This window comes from Oncorhynchus kisutch, unplaced genomic scaffold (genome assembly GCF_002021735.2).
Source record: "Oncorhynchus kisutch isolate 150728-3 unplaced genomic scaffold, Okis_V2 Okis07a-Okis12b_hom, whole genome shotgun sequence".
In the NCBI taxonomy this organism is placed as follows: domain Eukaryota; kingdom Metazoa; phylum Chordata; class Actinopteri; order Salmoniformes; family Salmonidae; genus Oncorhynchus; species Oncorhynchus kisutch.
In genome coordinates this window covers 3372377-3393963 of record NW_022261984.1, presented here as the reverse complement: position 1 = coordinate 3393963, position 21587 = coordinate 3372377, and the positions used below count along the sequence as shown (strand labels likewise).

The window sequence follows — 21587 nt, the reverse complement described above, 5'->3', positions numbered from 1 at the left end:
TCTTCTTACACATTTTCAAATCTGACTTCTCGGCCTAGCATCCGTTAGACTGCAGTACCGAAACATAACTATTGGAGCAATCGAAACCATGCTTCTAGACCATTAACCCTGGCCCATTGGAGGAGAAGGCTGGTAGCACTCAGAGAGAGAGAGAGAGAGAGATTATTGTGTTCCTTAGATTGACTCACCAGTCAATATACTCTGGGTTTTCTAATATTTGTGGAAAGTACAAATAATATATTTGAAATGATGAAATGCACCACATGTAGAGTGTGGGCAAAGTCAAATGTACTAATATAATGTTGATTTGTCAAACAACTACTGGTATGCAGGAAGCTAGAATCGGAGGAAATAACTAATGGTATAAAGAGGAAATCATATTGGTAATATGCTGGTTTCTCTCCTCAGTTGTGTTGTAACTGGTCTGTAGGTGGTCTCTCTTACATCAAGTTTTTGAAACTGGTCTGTAGCTGGTCTCTCTTCAGTCAGGTTGTTGAAACTGGTCTGTAGCTGGTCTCTCTCTTCAGCCTGTTCTTCCAGGTCGGTTAAATTAAAAACATTCCTGCGGTACTCCAGGACCACGGTTGCCTACAAGGTGCAGTACTTCCCAACCCTCTTCTCTGGGTTCACCAGACAGGCACACCTGCATCAATTAGTCAATGGTTTGATGGTTAGTAGAATGAATCAGGTGTGTCAGATTAGGACTACTGAAAACCAAGCACACACTAATGTACCCAGAGGCCATTAGATACTTGACACAGCTCATTCTGCACAACAGCCAGAAGAGGGTAGTATTTATCTCCACAAGCTAAAGGAATGATTGGCAGACTAAGATCTGACTAGACAAACCTCTTTCTGCAGCACTCCAGGACCAGGGTTTTCTACTACACTGTAGGTGCAGTACTTTCCAACCCTCTCTGCTGGGTTCCCCAGACAGGCACACCTGCATCAAGGGTTTAGTAGACTGAATCAGGTGTGCCAGTTTAGTGCTAAAACCAAAATGTGAAATGTCTGATGGTCCCTGGGGAGAGGGTTGGGAAACCCTGGACTGTGGCTGGTGTTGGTCATGTCCACAAATAGATCCGTATGAAAGAACTGTGAACAAACCATTCTCAGAAGCCATGTGGTGTTTCCTGCCTGTGTGGGTGTGTGTGTACTGTGCTATGGTGTTTGAGGGGTACTTGTGCCTCTACTTAGCAAGAGAGTTTACAAACTGCAGAGTACTAAGAAAGGAAAAAGTGACCTGAAATGCCAGATGGTTAATAAAACACACCAAAGAGAATAAAATCAAACCAGCAACACAGCTTATCTGCATGCTGTCAAAATATGACATTTTGTGTTGTATTGTAGATTATATTGTAACCCTTGGTTTCCCCATCCATTGTTGCTCCCTCCCACAAATGCAGGAAATATTCAGCAATAAAACATTAGCAGAACTTTCCCAACTTTCTGATTGTCAGATCTGTTCTAATTGTTACATACATTGTTAGATTGTTAAAATTTCTTCTGCCAGTGAATTGACATTTGTTGTCATGTGCATTGCAGCTTTTGTTAAAACCAATAAAGAAAAGCATTCAGCAATATGAAATTTCCTGTCCTATTTATCCACTTCCTGTACATCTGTTATAAAGATATCAATTTCAGCTCACTTGAAGAAAATGAGTTTGTTCTCAGTTTTATAGTTAGAAAAGGCTACAAAGATATTTATATTTAAACAAAAATTCAAAGTTTGACAAAGATGAAGAAATAATCGTAGAAATAAATGACACTTATTAATGGCTTCGAAATAAACTTGATGGAGAGCAGTAGCAGGGTCAGTAGTTTCATATGTCTGTGAGCCCTGTACTGCTCAATCTATCAACCACAATAAGTAGAGTTCCTGCGGCACTCCAGGACCAGGGTTCCATACTACACTGTAGGTGCAGTACTTTCAAACCCTCTCCTTAGGGACCACTAGACAGGCACATCTTCCTCAATTAGTCAAGGGGTTGATGGTTAGTAGACTGATTAGGACTAAAACTAAAATGTGAAATGTATGGTGGTCCCTGATGAGAGGGTTGGGAAACGCTGGACTGGGGACATCAATATTCACTGTAGTGCTGTTTTCCATTATTCTGGGTGATTGATTGATTAAAGTGGTATATTGGCTATTAGTATTCTAGACCTGAATCAGTCCCTGCTTAGAGGAGAAGGATGATGATGAGGTTTAATAAGGGTCTCTCTGTACTGTTACTATGGGAACCTTTATTCAGTATCAGCAGTGTTGTTGCTGGTGTTGGTCATGTTCACACATAGATCAGCATTAAATAAGTGTGAACAAACAATTCTCAGAAGCCATGTGGTGTTTCCTCCCTGTGTGCGTTAGAATGTGACCTCACTTTAATAATGTTTACATATCTTGCATTACTCATCTCATATGTATATACTGTATCTTAGTCTATGCTGCTCTGACATGGCTCATCCAAAAATGTATATATTCTTAAGTCCATTCCTTTACTTTGGATTTGTGTGTATTGTTGTGAAATTGGTAGATATTACTTGTTAGATACTACTGCACTGTTGGCACTAGAAACACAAGCATTTCGCTACACCCACAATCGCATCTGGAAAACAGGTATGTGACCAATAAAATTTCATTTGATTTTCTATTGATCTGTGCAAACTCACATCGCTCTACACAGTTATGGCTGTTGGATTATGTGCTGTCTATAGTGGCTGGACTCAGCATAAACTTGACACATTCATCAACTATGTTCACAATCACTAAGGTCACATCCCAACAGTCTCAACCTGCTACCTTCCTTTCCCTGTCTCCTTTCCTTTTGTTACCACCACAGATCTGAAAGACCTCACCATATGAATGCAATGTGATGGAACTCTGTCAACCTACCAGGTCTCTCACATCTCAGTCATAACAAAGGAATGGAACCCTGTCAACCTACCAGGTCTCTAACATCTCAGTAATAACAAAGGAAAGGAAACAACCATAACCAGCAGTATTAGAATATTGGGAAACTGTCTCAATCATACACTGGCATGAGAGACCACTGAATCCAAACACACACTAATGTACCCAAAGGCCTTCAGGGCAGTGTTTCCCAAACTCAGTCCTCTGGAGCCAAAGGAGTGCACTTTTAGTTTTTTGCCTGAACTCACCACAACTGTTTCACATGATCAAAGTTTACTGATTAGTTGAACCAGCTGTGTAGAGGACAAAACCACCCTTTGGGGCCCCTTAGGCTGTTTGGGAAACCCTGCTTTAGTTAAAAGACATGGTTCATTCACAGCAGCCAGAAGAGGGCAGTATTTAACTCTACCAGCTAAAGGAAGGATTGGCAGACAAAACTCTGGAACAACTTATTTCTGGAGTGCTGCAGGTACTGCAGGATTTTGTCACAACTACAGACCACACTGAGCTACTTAGCTAACTGATCAGTTCAGTGATTGCCTAAATTCAACACACCTGGTCTTCCAGGTCGGTTAAATGACAAAATGGGAAGTGCCTGCAGCACTCCAGGACCAGGGTTCCATACTACACTGTACAGTAGTTGCAGTACTTCCCAACCCTGTCCGCTGAGTTCGCCAGACAGGCACACCTGCATCAATTAGTCAAGGGGGTTGATGGTTAGTAGACTGTATCAGGTTTGCCAGTTTAGTGCTAAAACCAAAATGTGAAATGTCTGATGGTCCCTGATGAGAGGGTTGGGAAACCCTGGACTGGGGGCCTCAAGCTTCACTTTAGTGCTGCTTTCCATTATTCTGGGTGATTGATTGATTAAAGTGGTATATTGGCTATTAGTATTCCAGACCTGAATCAGTCCCTGGTTAGAGGAGAAGGATGATGATGAGGTTTAAGGGTCTTTCTGTACTGTTACTATGGGAAACTTTTCTCAGTATCAGCAGTGGTGTTGCTGGTGTTGGTCATGTTCACACGTAGATCAGCATGGAAGAAGTGTGAACAAACAATTCTCAGAAGTCATTTGGTGTGTGTGTGCGTTAAACTGTGCTATGGTGTTTGAGGGGTACTTGTGCCTGTTCTCAGCATGAGAGGCGGTATTGTGAAAGTAACCACAAGGGCACTGGTATTAAAAGGCCCCCTGAAAGTTTAACATTTGAATACTGATTCTGTATCTTAAAAGACAATTAATCTCCATTACAAGTTGCCATTGGACCAATACATTTTGACACCATGGCAAGATACAATAACCTAACCTTTACTCTGATGTATTTAGTCCAGGCTTGGATTTTGGGTGTGGACTCCAAGATGGTAAGATGCTACACTATTTTGAGAGAGAGTGAAAGAGCAAAATAACAGGAACAATTTTAGTGTGGACAAAGTTAAGTGTCAAGGGACTCGTCTGAAAGTAACAGATACCGGTTTTAAAAAATGAATTGAAGTATGAAGGTAGTTTTGTGCCTACCCCAAAAAGGCGTTATATATGTGTAAAGAAATATAAACACATTTCCTGAGTTTTCTTATCTCCTAGCTTTAGGAACGACACTTCAAAACCATGTTTTTCCGGATTCATTTTTTGACTGCTTTCTGCCATTGATGAATGTGTTATCCAATGTGTTTCTTTAGGGTTAGAAGGAAAGGCCAACATTCCTTCCTCATATTACTATTTATTATATCTTTTATGAGACCTAAAGGGGTCTTAAATTCAAAATCAAATAGCTAAATGATCCATACTATGACCATCTTAAAACAATTCTATGTCAACTCAGCACCTCTCACCCACCGCAACGTCTTAAACTCTAAATAAATAACTAACAGACTTACAGCTGTCTCATCATTAATAATAATATCTGCATTTTCTTGTTTCACACCTGTTTCTCTATTTCTGTCTCAAATCACTAAAGGTCAGTCTCCCTCTGCATGATCCAAAATACAACTTCCCCTTAGACATGGCTCCAGACTCTGTTGATGACTCCTACAAGGGCTGTGAGGATAAGATGCGTGGGAAGGTGCATGACTATTACCTGCCAAAAGAGAGAGGAGAGAACAAAGATTTCAACCAGGCTTGGACCGCTGCTGAGGACCATTACAAAGAAAAAGGAAAACTGTCTAAAAACTATTCCCTGGCAATCCAGGTGTATGTGAATGCAACATCCAACGTTTACAAGTCATTCAACACTGCCACTCGTACCCAAAAGGAGAGCTACACCACAACATTCCAGTACCACTCCCTGCACTTCCTTCTGACCAATGCCTTACGAATCCTGAACAACAATTTTTGGAAACGCTTTATTAAAAAGCATTTCCATACCTACCGAGGAACCAATGTGACTTTCTTCTCTGACCGAAAAACTATAATGCGATTTGGACAGTTCACCTCGAGCTCTTTAGACCAGAAAATTGCTAAAGGTTTTGGAACTAAATCCTGTTTTGAGATCGCTACCTACTTTGGTGCCCCACTGGGGAAGTACTCTCAGCTGCCACATGAGAAAGAAGTGCTGATTCCCCCCTACGAGGTGTTCAAAATCACCAAGGTGATGAGGAGAAGAGACAAGAAAGACCTCTGGTGTGACGTCGTCTACAAACTGCAGAGTACTAAGAAAGGAAAAAGTGACCTGAAATGCCAGATGATTGGACCACTCCAAGGAGAATAAAATCAAACCAGCAACAAGTTTTCTGCTTTCAATCAAATATGACATGCAGATTTGATTTCAACCCCCAGCATCCCCATCCATCATCGCTCCCACCTACAAATGCAGGAAATATTCAGTAATAAAAGCAGTACTTTCCCAACTTTCAGATTGTCAGGCCAGTCCTGTAATAAATGCTACACACATTGTTTGTTAAAATTTCCTCTGCCAGTGAATTGGCATTTGTTGTCATGTGCATTGCAGATTTTGTTAAAACCAATAAACGCATTCAGCAATATGACATCTCCTGTCCTAATTTATCCACCACCTGTAAGGGTCTGGGTGTAGCTGGTGCAGAGGAGTCAGGCGCAGGACAGAGCTGAGTAATAAAAGTAACTTTACTCAACATTACCAAATACATGTAGATCTACCAAGCCCACACAAAGGACCGAAATACACAAAACAAACACGCACAAAAACCATGGGGAAAACAGAGGGTTAAACAGTGAACACGTAATTGGGGAATTGAAACCAGGTGTGTAAAACAAAGGCAAAACAAATGGAAAATTAAAGTGGATCGTCGACAGCCGAACGCCGCCCGAACAAGGAGATGGACCGACTTCGGCGGAAGTCGTGACACTGCCTGTACATCTGCTATAAAGATATCAATGTCAGCTCACTTGAAGTAAATGTGTTTGTTCTCAGATATAATTAGAAGTGGCTACAAAGATATTTAGATTCAAAGAAAGATTAGGGAGGGAGGGGAGATCAGTAGCAGGGTTAGATGTTTTCTGTAGGTCCAGAGCTCAATCTATCAACCACAAGGAGGAGAGGGCTGTCTCGTTCCAGGCCAACTATATTGCAGTTGAGTTCAACGCATCAACAAATGAGCATCAGATTGCTATACCATATGATTTGGTTAACTGATATGTTAAACACCTATCCAGGAGTTGTGCGTTCTGTCAGGTGTTTGCAATGTAGTCAGCCTGGAACCTTGCCAATGTTGTGAGAGGGGTGGGAGGAGAGAGGGGCCGGGGTTCAGTAATCGAGAATCTTTTCAGTTCACTAACAGAGACAACAGAGGCCACAGGGAGGCAGTGAACAATCATACAACCTACTGTCTATCCACTTTGACACTAATCTGTTTTGACAATGGGGGGAGGGTGTACTAAGCTAACATACTGCAGTTATTTGTAGCTATTTGATTTGGAACTCTACTACTATAGTCCCCAGAAACACATTGAATAACACATTCATAAATGGCAAAACATTTAAATAAAAATAAAAACATCTAATGGAAAAAGGTTTGTCTGTCCAAGATATTGTCACGCCCTGACCTTTATCTCTGTTTTTCCTATATATTTTGGCTAGTTCAGGGTGTGACTAGGGTGGGTACTCTAGTTTTTGTATGTCATGGGGTTTTTGTTTTTGTCTATGTTGGCCTGATATGGTTCCCAATCAGAGACAGCTGTTTATCGTTGTCTCTGATTGAGGATCATATTTAGGTAGCATTTTCCTTATTTGCGTTGTGGGATCTTGTCTATGTATAGTTGCCTTAGTGCACATCAGTAGCTTCACGTTTCATTTGGTTGTTGTTTTGTTCAGTGAGTTTCGATTTATAAAAATTGTGTGGAACTTTACTCACGCTGCGCCTTGGTCCGATCCTTACAACGAACGTGTCAGATATAAGAAAGCACAGAAAAATATAAATAATTATAACTGACTTGCCGTAATAAAAATGAAATCACCCCCTTCCACAACATAAAAAAAATATGTACACATGACCCTCCCCTTGTACTGTCAAAAAATGCACAGACCCTCCCAATATTAAAATTAATAAAACAAGTTGAAGCAATATGTTTTTCAACATTTTTCTAGTTATTCCAATTTGTGGTGGTAATACTTTCAATGATGGCCTAGGAACAGTGGGTTAACTGCCTGTTCAGGGGCAGAACGAAAGATTTGTACCTTGTCAGCTCGGGGGTCTGAACTTGCAACCTTCCGGTTACTAGTCCAACTCTCTAACCACTAGGCTACGCTGCCGCCCCTTAATGGGGGAAGGGACAGGAATAGAAGTAATAAAACAGAAAAGGCTTAATGTCGTTTTTCTACAGGAGACACATAGTGTCATGACATTGATCTCTTTGGGTACAGCGAGCACCATCCCCCTCTCTCTGTCTCCTACAACCAGGCTGCTGTGGTCAGAGAGGTTGTAAATTCCTGGAGGAGATTATCTCCTCATGGCCACAGTATAGAGAGAGAATGAGTTTTCATAGAGAGAACAAAGGAATTTCTTCCACCTCACAGAACTTGAGGCCCGAACAATATTTATGTTCTGGAGAATGTATAAAAGATCGGTGAAGAATCCAGCTACGAACTGGTCCATTTGGTACAATTTTGTGAAACTCATGGGAGACAATACGGCTACATTACCATAACGCTGTTTATATAATAGCCTCAGATGAGGCTTACATCTAATTTTTGTATAAGATGAATGAGTGAGGATGATATTATGTAATGTGATTTTGGACTGTTTATTGAAGGAAACTCCAATTCTCTTTGGAGTTTAACTAACTCAGAGGACCGCCCATGAGCACAGTTATGGTCTGGCGTCCTGGGACAGGCCCTTTTCTGCTCTTCCGAAGAAAACCCAGGTGGGGGTTTTATATCACCAGACCAGCTTACCTCGATAACGAGAGGGCCAAGGTTTAAGTAGGATTGAGCAAAGGATTGAGAGGAGACTGAGCTTACCTCAATTACGAGATGGCTAAAGGTTGCAGACCAGCTTACCACGAGAATCTTTTAACCATACCACGTGGTTAAACTCTTAGACTGTAAATACAGACAGAATAATAACAAGTCTTTGATATTAATTTACTAGTCTGCAGCTAGGAATTCGGTATCATTGAACGCGAAGACCCGACAACCGCCGAAACATCTATTCTATAACGACATGAATGAACTATGCATTCTAACCACGACAGAGAGGGAGAGCGGACAAACTCTCCAACAAACAAACTTTTCAACAGTGCAGTGCAGCAAGGTTAGACAGGGTGTATGGTGTGACATTACTCCTGTGGGTTTTTCTGATCACCATATTATGACTGTTGATATCCACTTGTCCTGTCCACAAAGGTCATCACTTTATTGGTATTTTAATGTTATTACATGTCATGTTTTGTAAAAGGTTGTTGATGTTTTGGGAAAAATGGACAGTTATTAAATGGAATTTTTAGTCCTTATGACTATGGTGGGTATGTTTTGTCAACAGTATACTGCTCTGTCTCGTATTGAAGTTAAAGAGACTATCAGGGCCCTTGAACTGGACATCAAATCAATTGAATTGAAGTTAGTCACTCAGAATGACCCCGGACTAGTCATGAACTTACAGGACAAGAGTTGTGAACTGAGGTCGTTTCTACATAAAAGAGTGAAGGGTGCCTTGATTAGGTTTAGTTTTGTTACCCTCAATCCTTTTTTTTACCACTATGGCAGTCTACATGACAGATGGTCTGCCTTCGTATCCCTAATGGGAAGGTGACAGAGAAATGTGCCAACATGCCATGGATTTCTACTCTGCCCTCTGTGTATTCTTTTTATATCTGACTGTTGTTAACCCTGTAGTGGTGTTAACCATGATATCTGACTGTTGTTAACCCTGTAGTGGTGTTAACCATGATATCTGACTGTTGTTAACCCTGTAGTGGTGTTAACCATGATATCTGACTGTTGTTAACCCTGTAGTGATATTAACCATGATATCTGACTGTTGTTAACCCTGTAGGTACTGGTATTAACCATGATATCTGACTGTTGTTAACCCTGTAGTGGTGTTAACCATGATATCTGACTGTTGTTAACCCTGTAGTGATATTAACCATGATATCTGACCGTTGTTAACCCTGTAGGTACTGGTATTAACCATGATATCTGACTGCTTTTAACCCTGTAGGTACTGGTATTAATCATGATATCTGACTGTTGTTAACCCTGTAGGTACTGGTATTAACCATGATATCTGACTGTTTTAACCCTGTAGGTACTGGTGTTAACCATGATATCTGACTGTTGTGAACCCTGTAGTAGTGTTAACCATGATATCTGACTGTTGTGAACCCTGTAGGTACTGGTATTAACCATGATATCTGACTGTTGTGAACCCTGTAGGTACTGGTATTACCATGATATCTGACTGTTTTTAACCCTGTAGTGGTATTAACCATGATATCTGACTGTTTTTAACCCTGTAGTGGTATTAACCATGATATCTGACTGTTTTAACCCTGTAGGTACTGGTGTTAACCATGATATCTGACTGTTGTTAACCCTGTAGGTACTGGTATTGTCCATGATATCTGACTGTTTTTAACCCTGTAGTGGTGTTAACCATGATATCTGACTGTTGTTAACCCTGTAGGTACTGGTATTAACCATGATATCTGACTGTTTTTAACCCTGTAGGTACTGGTATTAACCATGATATCTGACTGTTGTTAACCCTGTAGTGGTGTTAACCATGATATCTGACTGTTGTTAACCCTGTAGTGATATTAACCATGATATCTGACTGTTGTTAACCCTGTAGTGGTGTTAACCATGATATCTGACTGTTGTTAACCCTGTAGGTACTGGTGTTAACCATGATATCTGACTGTTGTTAACCCTGTAGGTACTGGGATTAACCATGATATCTGACTTGTTAACCCTGTAGGTACTGGGATTAACCATGATATCTGACTGTTGTTAACCCTGTAGGTACTGGGATTAACCATGATATCTGACTGTTGTTAACCCTGTAGGTAATGGTGTTAACCATGATATCTGACTGTTGTGAACCCTGTAGTGGTGTTAACCATGATATCTGACTGTTGTTAACTCTGTAGATACTGGTATTAACCATGAGGGGCGGCAGGGTAGCCTAGTGGTTAGAGCGTTGGACTAGTAACCGGAAGGTTGCAAGTTCAAACCCCTGAGCTGACAAGGTACAAATCTGGCGTTCTGCCCCTGAACAGGCAGTTAAACCCACTGTTCCTAGGCCGTCATTGAAAATAAGAATTTGTTCTTAACTGACTAGCCTAGTTAAATAAAGGTTAAATAAAAAATTCATTAAAAAATTAACTATGACTGGTGTTAACCCTGTAGGTACTGGTCTTAACCAGGATATCAAATCAAATCAAATTTATTTATATAGCCCTTCGTACATCAGCTGATATCTCAAAGTGCTGTACAGAAACCCAGCCTAAAACCCCAAACAGCAAGCAATGCAGGTGTAGAAGCACGGTGGCTAGGAAAAACTCCCTAGAAAGGCCAATACCTAGGAAGAAACCTAGAGAGGAACCAGGCTATGTGGGGTGGCCAGTCCTCTTCTGGCTGTGCCGGGTGGAGATTATAACAGAACATGGCCAAGATGTTCAAATGTTCATAAATGACCAGCATGGTCGAATAATAATAAGGCAGAACAGTTGAAACTGGAGCAGCAGCACAGTCAGGTGGAAGTTGAAACTGGAGCAGCAGCTTTCCGTCGAAAGAGAGTCGGACCAAAATACAGCGTGGTTAATTCGATACATGTTTAATGTAGACAACACGATCAATACAAAACAACAAACGGAACGTGAAAACCTATACAGCCTATCTGTTGAAATACAAAACACTGAGACAGGAACAATCACCCACGAAACACTCAAAGAATATGGCTGCCTAAATATGGTTCCCAATCAGAGACAACGAGAATCACCTGCCTCTGAGAACCGCCTCAGGCAACCATAGACTTTGCTAGAACACCCCACTAAGCCACAATCCCAATACCTACGAGAAAAAAAAACATACATAAACACAACACAAAATAAACCCATGTCACACCCTGGCCTGACCAAATAAATATAGAAAACACAAAATACTAAGACCAGGGCGTGACAGAACCCCCCCCCCTAAGGTGCGGACTCCCGGCCGCACACTAAACCCATAGGGGAGGGTCCGGGTGGGCGTCTGTCCACGGTGGCGGCTCCGGCTCGGGACGTGGACCCCACTCCAACCAAGTCTTAGTCCCCCTGTAACGCGTCCTTTGATTGGCGACCCTCGCCGCCGACCTTGGCCTAATAACCCTCACCAAGGACCCCACTGGACTGAGGGGAAGCTCGGGACTGAGGTAGAAGCTCGGGACTGAGGTAGAAGCTCGGGACTGAGGTAGAAGCTCGGGACTGAGGTAGAAGCTCGGGACTGAGGTAGAAGCTCGGGACTGAGGTAGAAGCTCGGGACTGAGGTAGAAGCTCGGGACTGAGGTAGAAGCTCGGGACTGAGGGGAAGCTCGTCACTGAGGGGATGCCTAGTACCGAGAGGAAGCCCAGTACTGAGAGAGAACTCAGGCAGGTAGTAGGCCCTGGCAGATCCTGTCTAGCTGGTGGTTCTGGAAGATCCTGGCTGACTGGCGGTTCCTGGCTAGCTGGTGGTTCTGGCAGATCCTGGCTGACTGGCGGATCCTGGCTGACTGGCGGATCTGGAAGATCATGGCTGACTGGCGGATCCTGGCTGACTGGCGGATCTGGAAGATCCTGGCTGACTGGTGGATCCTGGCTGACTGGCGGATCTGGAAGATCATGGCTGACTGGCGGATCCTGGCTGACTGGCGGATCTGGAAGATCCTGGCTGACTGGCGGCTCTAGCTGCTCTGGCTGCTCCATGTAGACAGGCAGCTCTGGCTGCTCCATGTAGACAGGCAGCTCTGGCTGCTCCATGCAGACTGGCAGCTCTGGCTGCTCCATGCAGACTGGCAGCTCTGGCTGCTCCATGCAGACTGGCAGCTCTGGCTGCTCCATGCAGACTGGCAGCTCTGGCTGCTCCATGCAGACTGGCAGCTCTGGCTGCTCCATGCAGACTGGCAGCTCTGGCTGCTCCATGCAGACTGGCAGCTCTGGCTGCTCCATGCAGACTGGCAGCTCTGGCTGCTCCATGCAGACTGGCAGCTCTGGCTGCTCCATGCAGACTGGCAGCTCTGGCTGCTCCATGCAGACTGGCAGCTCTGGCTTCTCCATGCAGATTGGCAGCTCTGGCTGCGCTGAACAGGCAGGAGACTCCGGCAGCGCTGGAGAGGAGGAAGGCTCTGATAGCGCTAGACAGGCGGGAGACTCCGACAGCGCTAAACAGGCGGGAGACTCCGACAGCGCTGAAGAGGAGAAAGGCTCTGGCAGCGCTGAACAGGCGAGGCGCACTGAAGGCCTGGTGCGTGGTGCTGGCACTGGTGGTACTGGGCCGAGGACACGCACAGGAAGCCTGGTTCGGGTAGCTGCCACCGGAGGACTGGTGTGTGAAGGTGGCACAGGATGGACCGGACCGTGAAGGTGTACTGGAGAGCCTGAGAGCAGGACTGGCACAGGACGTGCAAGGCTAGGTAGGTACACAGGAGGCCTAGTGCGTGAGGCTGGCACACTCTTCACCAGCCGACTAACACGCACCTCAGGACGAGTATGGAGCTCTGACCCAGGTGCCATCAAATCCCCGACACGCTCCGTCGGGCGAATATCGTATCTAGGGCACCAACCTAGCAACTCCCTCATAACTCTCTCCTCCACTTTCCCCATTAACTCCTTCACAGTCTCTGCTTCACTCACCTCCAACACCGGCTCTGGTTCTGGTCTCCTCCTTGGCTCCTCACGATAAACAGGGGGAGTTGGCTCAGGTTTGAACCCTGACTCTGCCACACTCAGATTTTTGGGGCTGACTCTCGGGCTTCCTTCTGCGCCGCCGTGCTTTTCTCTTCAACTTCATTCTCCTATAGCCCTCTTCGCACTACTCCAGCGAATCCCCGGCGGGCTCCGGCACTCTCTCTGGGTCGACCGCCCACCTGTCTATTTCCTCCCAAGTCGTATATTCCAACCTTGGTTGCTCCTGCTGCCGCTGCCTGTCACCACGCTGCTTGGTCCTGGTGTGGTGGGTGATTCTGTTACGGTTTTCTTCCGTCGAAAGAGAGTCGGACCAAAATACAGCGTGGTTAATACGATACATGTTTAATGTAGACAAAACACGATCAATACAAAACACTGAGACAGGAACAATCACCCACGAAACACTCAAAGAATATGGCTGCCTAAATATGGTTCCCAATCAGAGACAACGAGAATCACCTGCCTCTGATTGAGAACCGCCTCAGGCAACCATAGACTTTGCTAGAACACCCCACTAAGCCACAATCCCAAAACCTACGAAAAACCCCCATACATAAACACAACACAAAATAAACCCATGTCACACCCTGGCCTGACCAAATAAATATAGAAAACACAAAATACTAAGACCAGGGCGTGACAATATTAATATTTTCTAGTAATATTATTTACCTGTGGCGCTATGCTACGCTATGCTATTCGGCTTTGCTGATGACAATTATCCCAGATCCGGGATGGGTGGTTCAGAAAGGTTAATTGAAATACAGACAGAGATGGAGTAGTCCCACCTCCTGATTTAAGATGACTGACCTTGTTAGAATAAAACAAACAGGGCTTAATCATGCTCTCTCGTCTGCAGGTATGTTTTGATGTGAGAGAGGAAGCCTGTCCCGTTATCGCCACCTCACCCGCTCTTAAGATAACCTTCGGGCCGACTGGGAGCCCAAGGCTGGTTAGGAGACACTGCAATTGTGATGAACTGAGAGAATATTAGGGTAGCACTGTAATTCATGAATCATATGTTGTCTGCAAGGTTCTTACCTCTTTCCCTTTCTGTCTTCTACACCACTTTCTCCACCTCGTCTTTCTTCCTCGTTTTATAATGCACACCATATGTGCATTGAAGTACAGATTGAACTTGTATTTATAATATTACAATTATCATAATTATAATGCATTTATAACACCTGGATAATGAACTTCTTTAAATAAAGTGTTTCACATTCTCCACTGGTTGAAATGAAGTATCTCACTGAAATACTATCCTGTGTCCTCAGATTAATAAAGATGAAGGGTGTTAGATATGCATAGTTTTCCTTCTTCTGTATATGTGAATTACAAATCAATCATGTTTCTAATCTATTGCATAGTTACGATGTATAATCATTGATGTCCCAGGAGCAGGAGTGGTCAACACTGTTGAAGTGTATAATTGTAATACATACATCATTCAAAGAATGGAGTTTGATATGACTGAAAAAATAATGTCTCTGAGATTCATACCTGAACCACACCTTTATTTGTCAAGGAAGAATTACATGATCAGTGAATATATTCAATGTACAGGCTACAATGTGGGGATCTCATGCGTGCTAATAACTACACTACATGTGTATGTAGTACTTGCACCCTTGGCACAATAAAGTTATTATATTCTACTCAATCCATAGGCTTAATCAATGCCTTTCAGACTTGAAGTTGATACAACAACTATGATAGCTGAGGTTCATAGATTGGTATGAATATTAGTTCAGAACCTAACATGTTAGGGTTCATACACAGATCGGCTACATACTGTAGCTAGCTACACATCCATAGGCATACAGTTATGTTTATCCTCCACTACACAATAAGCATGTAAATAGTTAGTTAGCTATATTACTTCAGCTGTATTGCAAGGCAGGTTTACACAACTGTACATTCAATTTGCAGTAAATACTTTAGCTAGCTAGATTATTTACATTCACTGTTTCACAAGACGGCAGCCTGGTTTCCTGGTGATCTCAGGAGTCCTTCAAACATTAATCAACACAAATTAAAAAGTAATTATCTTAACACTAGCTAGCTGGCTAATGTTAGCTAGACAGATAACTTGCTAAAGAGCGATTTTTGTGAATGAACTTTATATAATATGCACAAACATTTGTCTCTACATGAACTAACATTTTCCTCTCAATTGTAAATGTTTTGCCTGACTCGTTATGACGTTATAACAACCTACATCTGGATCCACCGTAATGTTTTGTCAGCCATCTTTGTTGAAGAACGCCACAAGGCAAGGGTGGCTCACGTCAACATCATTGGAACCACTCGATATGATTGGTCATATAAAAACCTTGGGACCCAAATACATAATGAGCGCTCTAACTCCCCCTTGTGGTAGTCTGGAGCCATGATGCTGGGTACCTCTTAATCCTGCGGTACAAGCTCGCAACTTTTAAAGGAAGAACCACTGTAGGTTGGACCCAAAGCCCAGTGCTCCATGAGCAAGGCTGTTTACTGTAGGTTGTACACACAGCTCATGGGGCAACCAAATCTCACTTAAGGCCACCTAAAGGCTAGAAGGGTGCGTCTTGGTCAATTTAGATAGAAAAATGCTGCCTTCGTCAATCTGCCTCTCTATGAGGCTGCCTAAACCTGCCTAATGTCCAGGCCGCCCGTATTTATATCCACCACTTACCAAACATAGCAAACATCTCCTGAACCCTGTCTTGGTCTCGCTGTTGCTGGTTTCTCTCTTCAGTCAGGGCATCGTAGCTAGTCTGTAATCATCAATCAATCAAATGTATTTATAAATCACACCCTGATCTGTTTCACCTGTCTTTGTGATTGTATCCACCCCCCTCCAGGTGTCGCCCGTCTTCCCCTTATCCCCTGTGTATTTATAGCTGTGTTTTCTGTTTGTCTGTTGCCAGTTAGTCCTGTTTGTCAAGTCAACCAGCGGTTTTGTGTCTCAGCTCCTGCTTTTTCTTGTCTACCTTTTTCTCGCCCTCCTGGTTTTGACCTTTACCTGTCCTGACTCCGAGCCCACCTGCCTGACCATTCTGCCTGCCCCTGACACTGAGCCTGCCTGCCAACCTGTACCTTTGCCACCCTCTGGATTGTTGACCTCTGCCTACCCAGACCCTGAGCCTGCCTGCCGTCCGGTACCGTTGCCCCACCTCTGGTTTACTGACCCCTGCCTGCCTTGACCTGTCTATTGCCTGCCCCTGTTGGATTATTAAACCTTTGTTAATTCAATGTGGCCTGCATCTGGGTCTTACCTTCATCCCTGATAGATGTCACAAAGTGCTATATAGAAACCCAGCCTAAAACCCCAAATAGCAAGCAATGCAGATGTAGAAGCACGTTCGCTAGGAAAAACTCCCTAGAAACTGTCTGTGCTGGGTGGAGATTATAAGTGTACATGGCCATTAAAGGCCAGATTTTTCTAAACACAGCAGGTCCTGGACAAGGTAGCAAGTCCTGTGAACAGGTCAGTGTTCCATAAGTCGCAGGCAGAACATATCAAAGTGGAGCAGCAGCACGATCAGGTGGACTGGGGACAACCAGGAGTCATCGGGCCAGGTAGTCCTGAGGCCTAGGGCTCATAACCTCCAGCAGGGGCGGGAGAGCAGCTACTGGTCTGTAGCTGGTCTTTCTCTTTAGTCTGGGTGTTGTAACTGGTCTGTAGCTGGTCTTTCTCTGTTGTCAATGTGTTGTAACTGGTCTGTAGATAGTCTCTCTCTTTAGTGAGGGTGTTGTAGCTGGTCTGTAGCTGGTCTCTCTTCGCAGATGAGTTGATCATTTAACCTAAGAAGCAGTGGTGGAAAAAGTACCCAATTGCCATACTTGAGTAAAAGTAAAGAGACCTTAATAGAAAATGACTAAAGAAAAAGTGAACGTCCCCCAGTAAAATACTACTTGAGTAAAAGTTTTAAAAAATATTAGGTTTTAAAGATACAAGTACCAAAGGTAAAAGTAAAAGTATAAATCACTTAAAATTCCTAAATTAAGCAAACCAGATGGCACGATTGAATTGTTTTATTTTTATTTAAAGATAGCCAGGGGCTGACTCCAACACTCAGACATAATTTACAAACGAAGCATGTGAGTTTAGTGAGTCCACCAGATCAGAGGCAGTAGGGATGACCAGGGATGTTCTGTTGATAAGTGTGTGAATTTGACAATTTTCCTGTCCTGCTAAGCATTCAAAATGTAATGAGCACTTCTGGGTGTCATGGAAAATATATGGTATAAAAGTACACTATTTTCTTTAAGATTATAGTGAAGCATAAGTAAAAGTAGTTCAAATATATAGTATATTCATTAAAATAGATGGGCTCTATTGTGAAACTGGTCCCCTAAAACACACTGTATTCCTCTAACATCTTCATTGATATAAACAGTGGACACACATCTCCATAGTCTACCACTATCTCTCTATGAGAGCTGTCCAGTGTGTGCAGCCTGGCACTTGCTATTTGTGACGATGGACAGGACACGATCATACCAGGAAGATATGCACTAGAGAATGGAAGTGAGTGTGAGAGAGAGAGAGAGAGAGAGAGAAAAAGAGTGAGTGAGTGAGAGAGAGAGAGAATGAATGAATGTGTTACAGTATGGTGATGATGTTAAACCACTTTCTCACAAATCCAGTTCAGTTTGCTGCCACATGACAAGTCATTCCATGCCTTTAGAGGACTCTGATCTTTACGTATCTCAGCACAGTCCTCCCCAGTAGAACCTGCATTATCAGGCTGTGGGTCATACCAGTACCTACAGGGTTAAAAACAGTCAGATATCATGGTTAATACCAGTACCTACAGGGTTAAAAACAGTCAGATATCATGGTTAATACCAGTACCTACAGGGTTAAAAACAGTCAGATATCATGGTTAATACCAGTACCTACAGGGTTAAAAACAGTCAGATATCATGGTTAATACCAGTACCTACAGGGTTAATAACAGTCAGATATCATGGTTAATACCAGTACCTACAGGGTTAACAACAGTCAGATATCACAGTTAATACCAGTACCTACAGGGTTAACAACAGTCAGATATCATGGTTAATACCAGCACCTACAGGGTTAACAACAGTCAGATATCATGGTTAATACCAGTACCTACAGGGTTAAAAACAGTCAGATATCATGGTTAATACCAGTACCTACAGGGTTAAAAACAGTCAGATATCATGGTTAATACCAGTACCTACAGGGTTAAAAACAGTCAGATATCATGGTTAATACCAGTACCTACAGGGTTAACAACAGTCAGATATCATGGTTAATACCAGTACCTACAGGGTTAATAACAGTCAGATATCATGGTTAATACCAGTACCTACAGGGTTAATAACAGTCAGATATCATGGTTAATACCAGTACCTACACGGTTAATAACAGTCAGATATCATGGTTAATACCAGTACCTACAGGGTTAAAAACTGTCAGATATCATGGTTAATACCAGTAGCTACAGGGTTAACAACAGTCAGATATCATGGTTAATACCAGTACCTACAGGGTTAACAACAGTCAGATATCATGGTTAATACCAGTACCTACAGGGTTAATAACAGTCAGATATCATGGTTAATACCAGTACCTACAAGGTTAATAACAGTCAGATATCATGGTTAATACCAGTACCTACAGGGTTAATAACAGTCAGATATCATGGTTAATACCAGTACCTACAGGGTTAAAAACAGTCAGATATCATGGTTAATACCAGTAGCTACAGGGTTAACAACAGTCAGATATCATGGTTAATACCAGTACCTACAGGGTTAACAACAGTCAGATATCATGGTTAATACCAGTACCTACAGGGTTAAAAACAGTCAGATATCATGGTTAATACCAGTACCTACAGGGTTAATAACAGTCAGATATCATGGTTAATACCAGTACCTACAGGGTTAACAACAGTCAGATATCATGGTTAATACCAGTAGCTACAGGGTTAACAACAGTCAGATATCATGGTTAATACCAGTACCTACAGGGTTAACAACAGTCAGATATCATGGTTAATACCAGTACCTACAGGGTTAACAACAGTCAGATATCATGGTTAATACCAGTACCTACAGGGTTAAAAACAGTCAGATATCATGGTTAATACCAGTACCTACAGGGTTAACAACAGTCAGATATCATGGTTAATACCAGTACCTACAGGGTTAATAACAGTCAGATATCATGGTTAATACCAGTACCTACAGGGTTAATAACAGTCAGATATCATGGTTAATACCAGTACCTACAGGGTTAACAACAGTCAGATATCATGGTTAATACCAGTACCTACAGGGTTAACAACAGTCAGATATCATGGTTAATACCAGTACCTACAGGGTTAACAACAGTCAGATATCACAGTTAGAACATTACAATCCTAAATAATGTACATTAAATTATACATAACTAAAGATATCTTTTCGACTGCTACAATCAATGATAATAACCTGTATAGAAACATTTTCATTGGAGCATTATTGCGAGAATAGTTATCATGTTAGGGGTATATACGGAGGCGAAGTCAGGTGCAGGCACACTTTAATTCCAGTCCAAAAAGAACAGCACATAAAAACATAAACGTGCCAAAAAAACAGAGGATAACACAAGTATGGCGCCTGACAATATCCACATAACAATAAACAATTACACACAAAGACATGGAGGAGAACAGAGAACTAAATACATGCAGTGTGATTATTGAATGAAAACCAGGTGTGTATGGAACAAGACAAAACAAATGGACATATGAGAAATGGAGCGGCGCTGGCTAGAAAGCCCATTGTCGTGACATAACATCTCTTACTCTGTGGTCAGTGGTGTTCCATCCACCCATTTCCAGGTCTCCTCTGTCTCTCTGTCAGTCAGACCAATCCAGACTCTCTTCTTGAAGTTGAAGAGAAACTCCTATGGTTGAGAAATATACAATATACACTGCGTTGAGTAAGCTCCAAAAGTTTTGGGACACTGACACATTTTTTGTTGTTTTGGCTCTGTACTTCAGCACTTCGGAAATGAAATTATACCGTAATGGTTAAAGTGCGGACCGGACCGTCAGCTTTCAGTTTCGGGTTTTTTCATCCATATCGAGTGAACCGTTTACTGTTTGTACATCGTCCCCCATTGTAGGGGACCAAAAGTATTACGACAAATTCACTTATATGTGTATTAAAGTAGTCAAAGTGTTTAGTATTTGGTCCCATATTCCACACAATGACTACATCAGCTTGTGACTCTACAAACTTGTTGGATGAATTTGCTTTTAGTTTTTGTTGTTTTTCAGATTATTTTGTGCCCAATAGAAATTAATGGTTCATAATGTATTGTGTCGATTTGGAGCAACGTTACATGTAAATAAGTATATATTATGTTTTATAAACACTTCCACATAAATGTGGAAGCTACCATGACTACGGATAGTGCTGAATGAATTGTCAATAATGATGAGTGAGAAAGTTATCCCATAAACTGAAAGCTGTCAGTCTGCCCGTTAACCTCATAGACATTGTATATTTCCAAATCCAAAGTGCTGGAGCACAAAGCCCCACCAAAAAAACATTTGTCAAAGTCCCAATACTTTTGAAGCTCATTGGTTGACCATATCTACCCCCGACAGACCTATATCCCCCCTCCCCCCTCAACCTTCTCTTCCGTGCTATCTCCTCTCACCTGTTCCTCTTTGCTGTTTATGATCACCAGGTCTGTTCCTCTCTCCAGACAGTCCTGTCTGCTCTGCTTCCAGGTTTTCTTTTCAGTAGAGATGAAGTAACAACTGCATTCAAACTTCTTCCATCCGTCTGAACAACATGTTCTTTCTGTTTGATGACATAACACTGATACAATGTGATACAATACAATAAACATCACTTTTTTTCCATGAGTCACTGGATCTCAATGAAAAATGTACTTCATAATAAATAAAGGTATGAAAACCAGCTAACTGACCACAAAGCAAATTCTGAAGCCTGTCTCTCTCTTCAGTCAGGTTGTTGTATCTGGTCTGTAGCTGGTCTCTCTCATCAGTCAGGTTGTTGTATCTGGTCTGTAGCTGGTCTCTCTCTTCAGTCAGGTTGTTGTATCTTGTCTGTAACTGGTCTCTCTCTTCAGTCAGGTTGTTGTATCTGATCTGTAGCTGGTCTCTCTCTGCAGTTGTGTTAGTCTTATAAAGGGAACAACTCTGTGACAAGTTGTTCCTTTTATCCTCAGAATCTTTAATGGCTCTGTTATCTACAAAGTATAAACACATAGTTACTAGGTAAAACATCATTTAAATAGGCTTAGTAACCAGCACCTCTATATAACTGGGTGATAAGCAATGAACTTGGACACAAACT

At 42.5% G+C, this 21587-nt stretch overlaps 3 protein-coding genes and 1 long non-coding RNA gene across 4 annotated transcripts in view; 2 read left to right on the top strand and 2 right to left on the bottom strand.

Moving 5' to 3' along the window:
- LOC109876142 (C-type lectin domain family 4 member M-like) overlaps window positions 1-21587 on the top strand; it is a 223449-nt gene that overhangs the window by 78423 nt on the left and 123439 nt on the right. The gene's annotated exons all lie outside the window — the stretch shown is intronic.
- LOC109876378 (C-type lectin domain family 4 member E-like) overlaps window positions 1-21587 on the bottom strand; it is a 28613-nt gene that overhangs the window by 6530 nt on the left and 496 nt on the right. The window lies entirely within an intron of this gene.
- On the top strand, window positions 4034-5884 carry LOC109876383 (ecto-ADP-ribosyltransferase 5-like). The gene is made up of 2 exons (XM_031814935.1): window positions 4034-4267; window positions 4861-5884. Exons 1-2 carry the CDS (start codon window positions 4190-4192, stop codon window positions 5608-5610), a joined length of 828 nt encoding a protein of 275 aa, XP_031670795.1. The 5' UTR covers window positions 4034-4189; the 3' UTR covers window positions 5611-5884.
- On the bottom strand, window positions 17362-21267 carry LOC109876380 (uncharacterized). Its single transcript, XR_004206944.1, has 4 exons — window positions 21199-21267; window positions 20923-21068; window positions 20060-20160; window positions 17362-18002 (listed from the first exon to the last, which is right to left on the bottom strand). It is a non-coding gene; the product is annotated as an uncharacterized LOC109876380 (long non-coding RNA).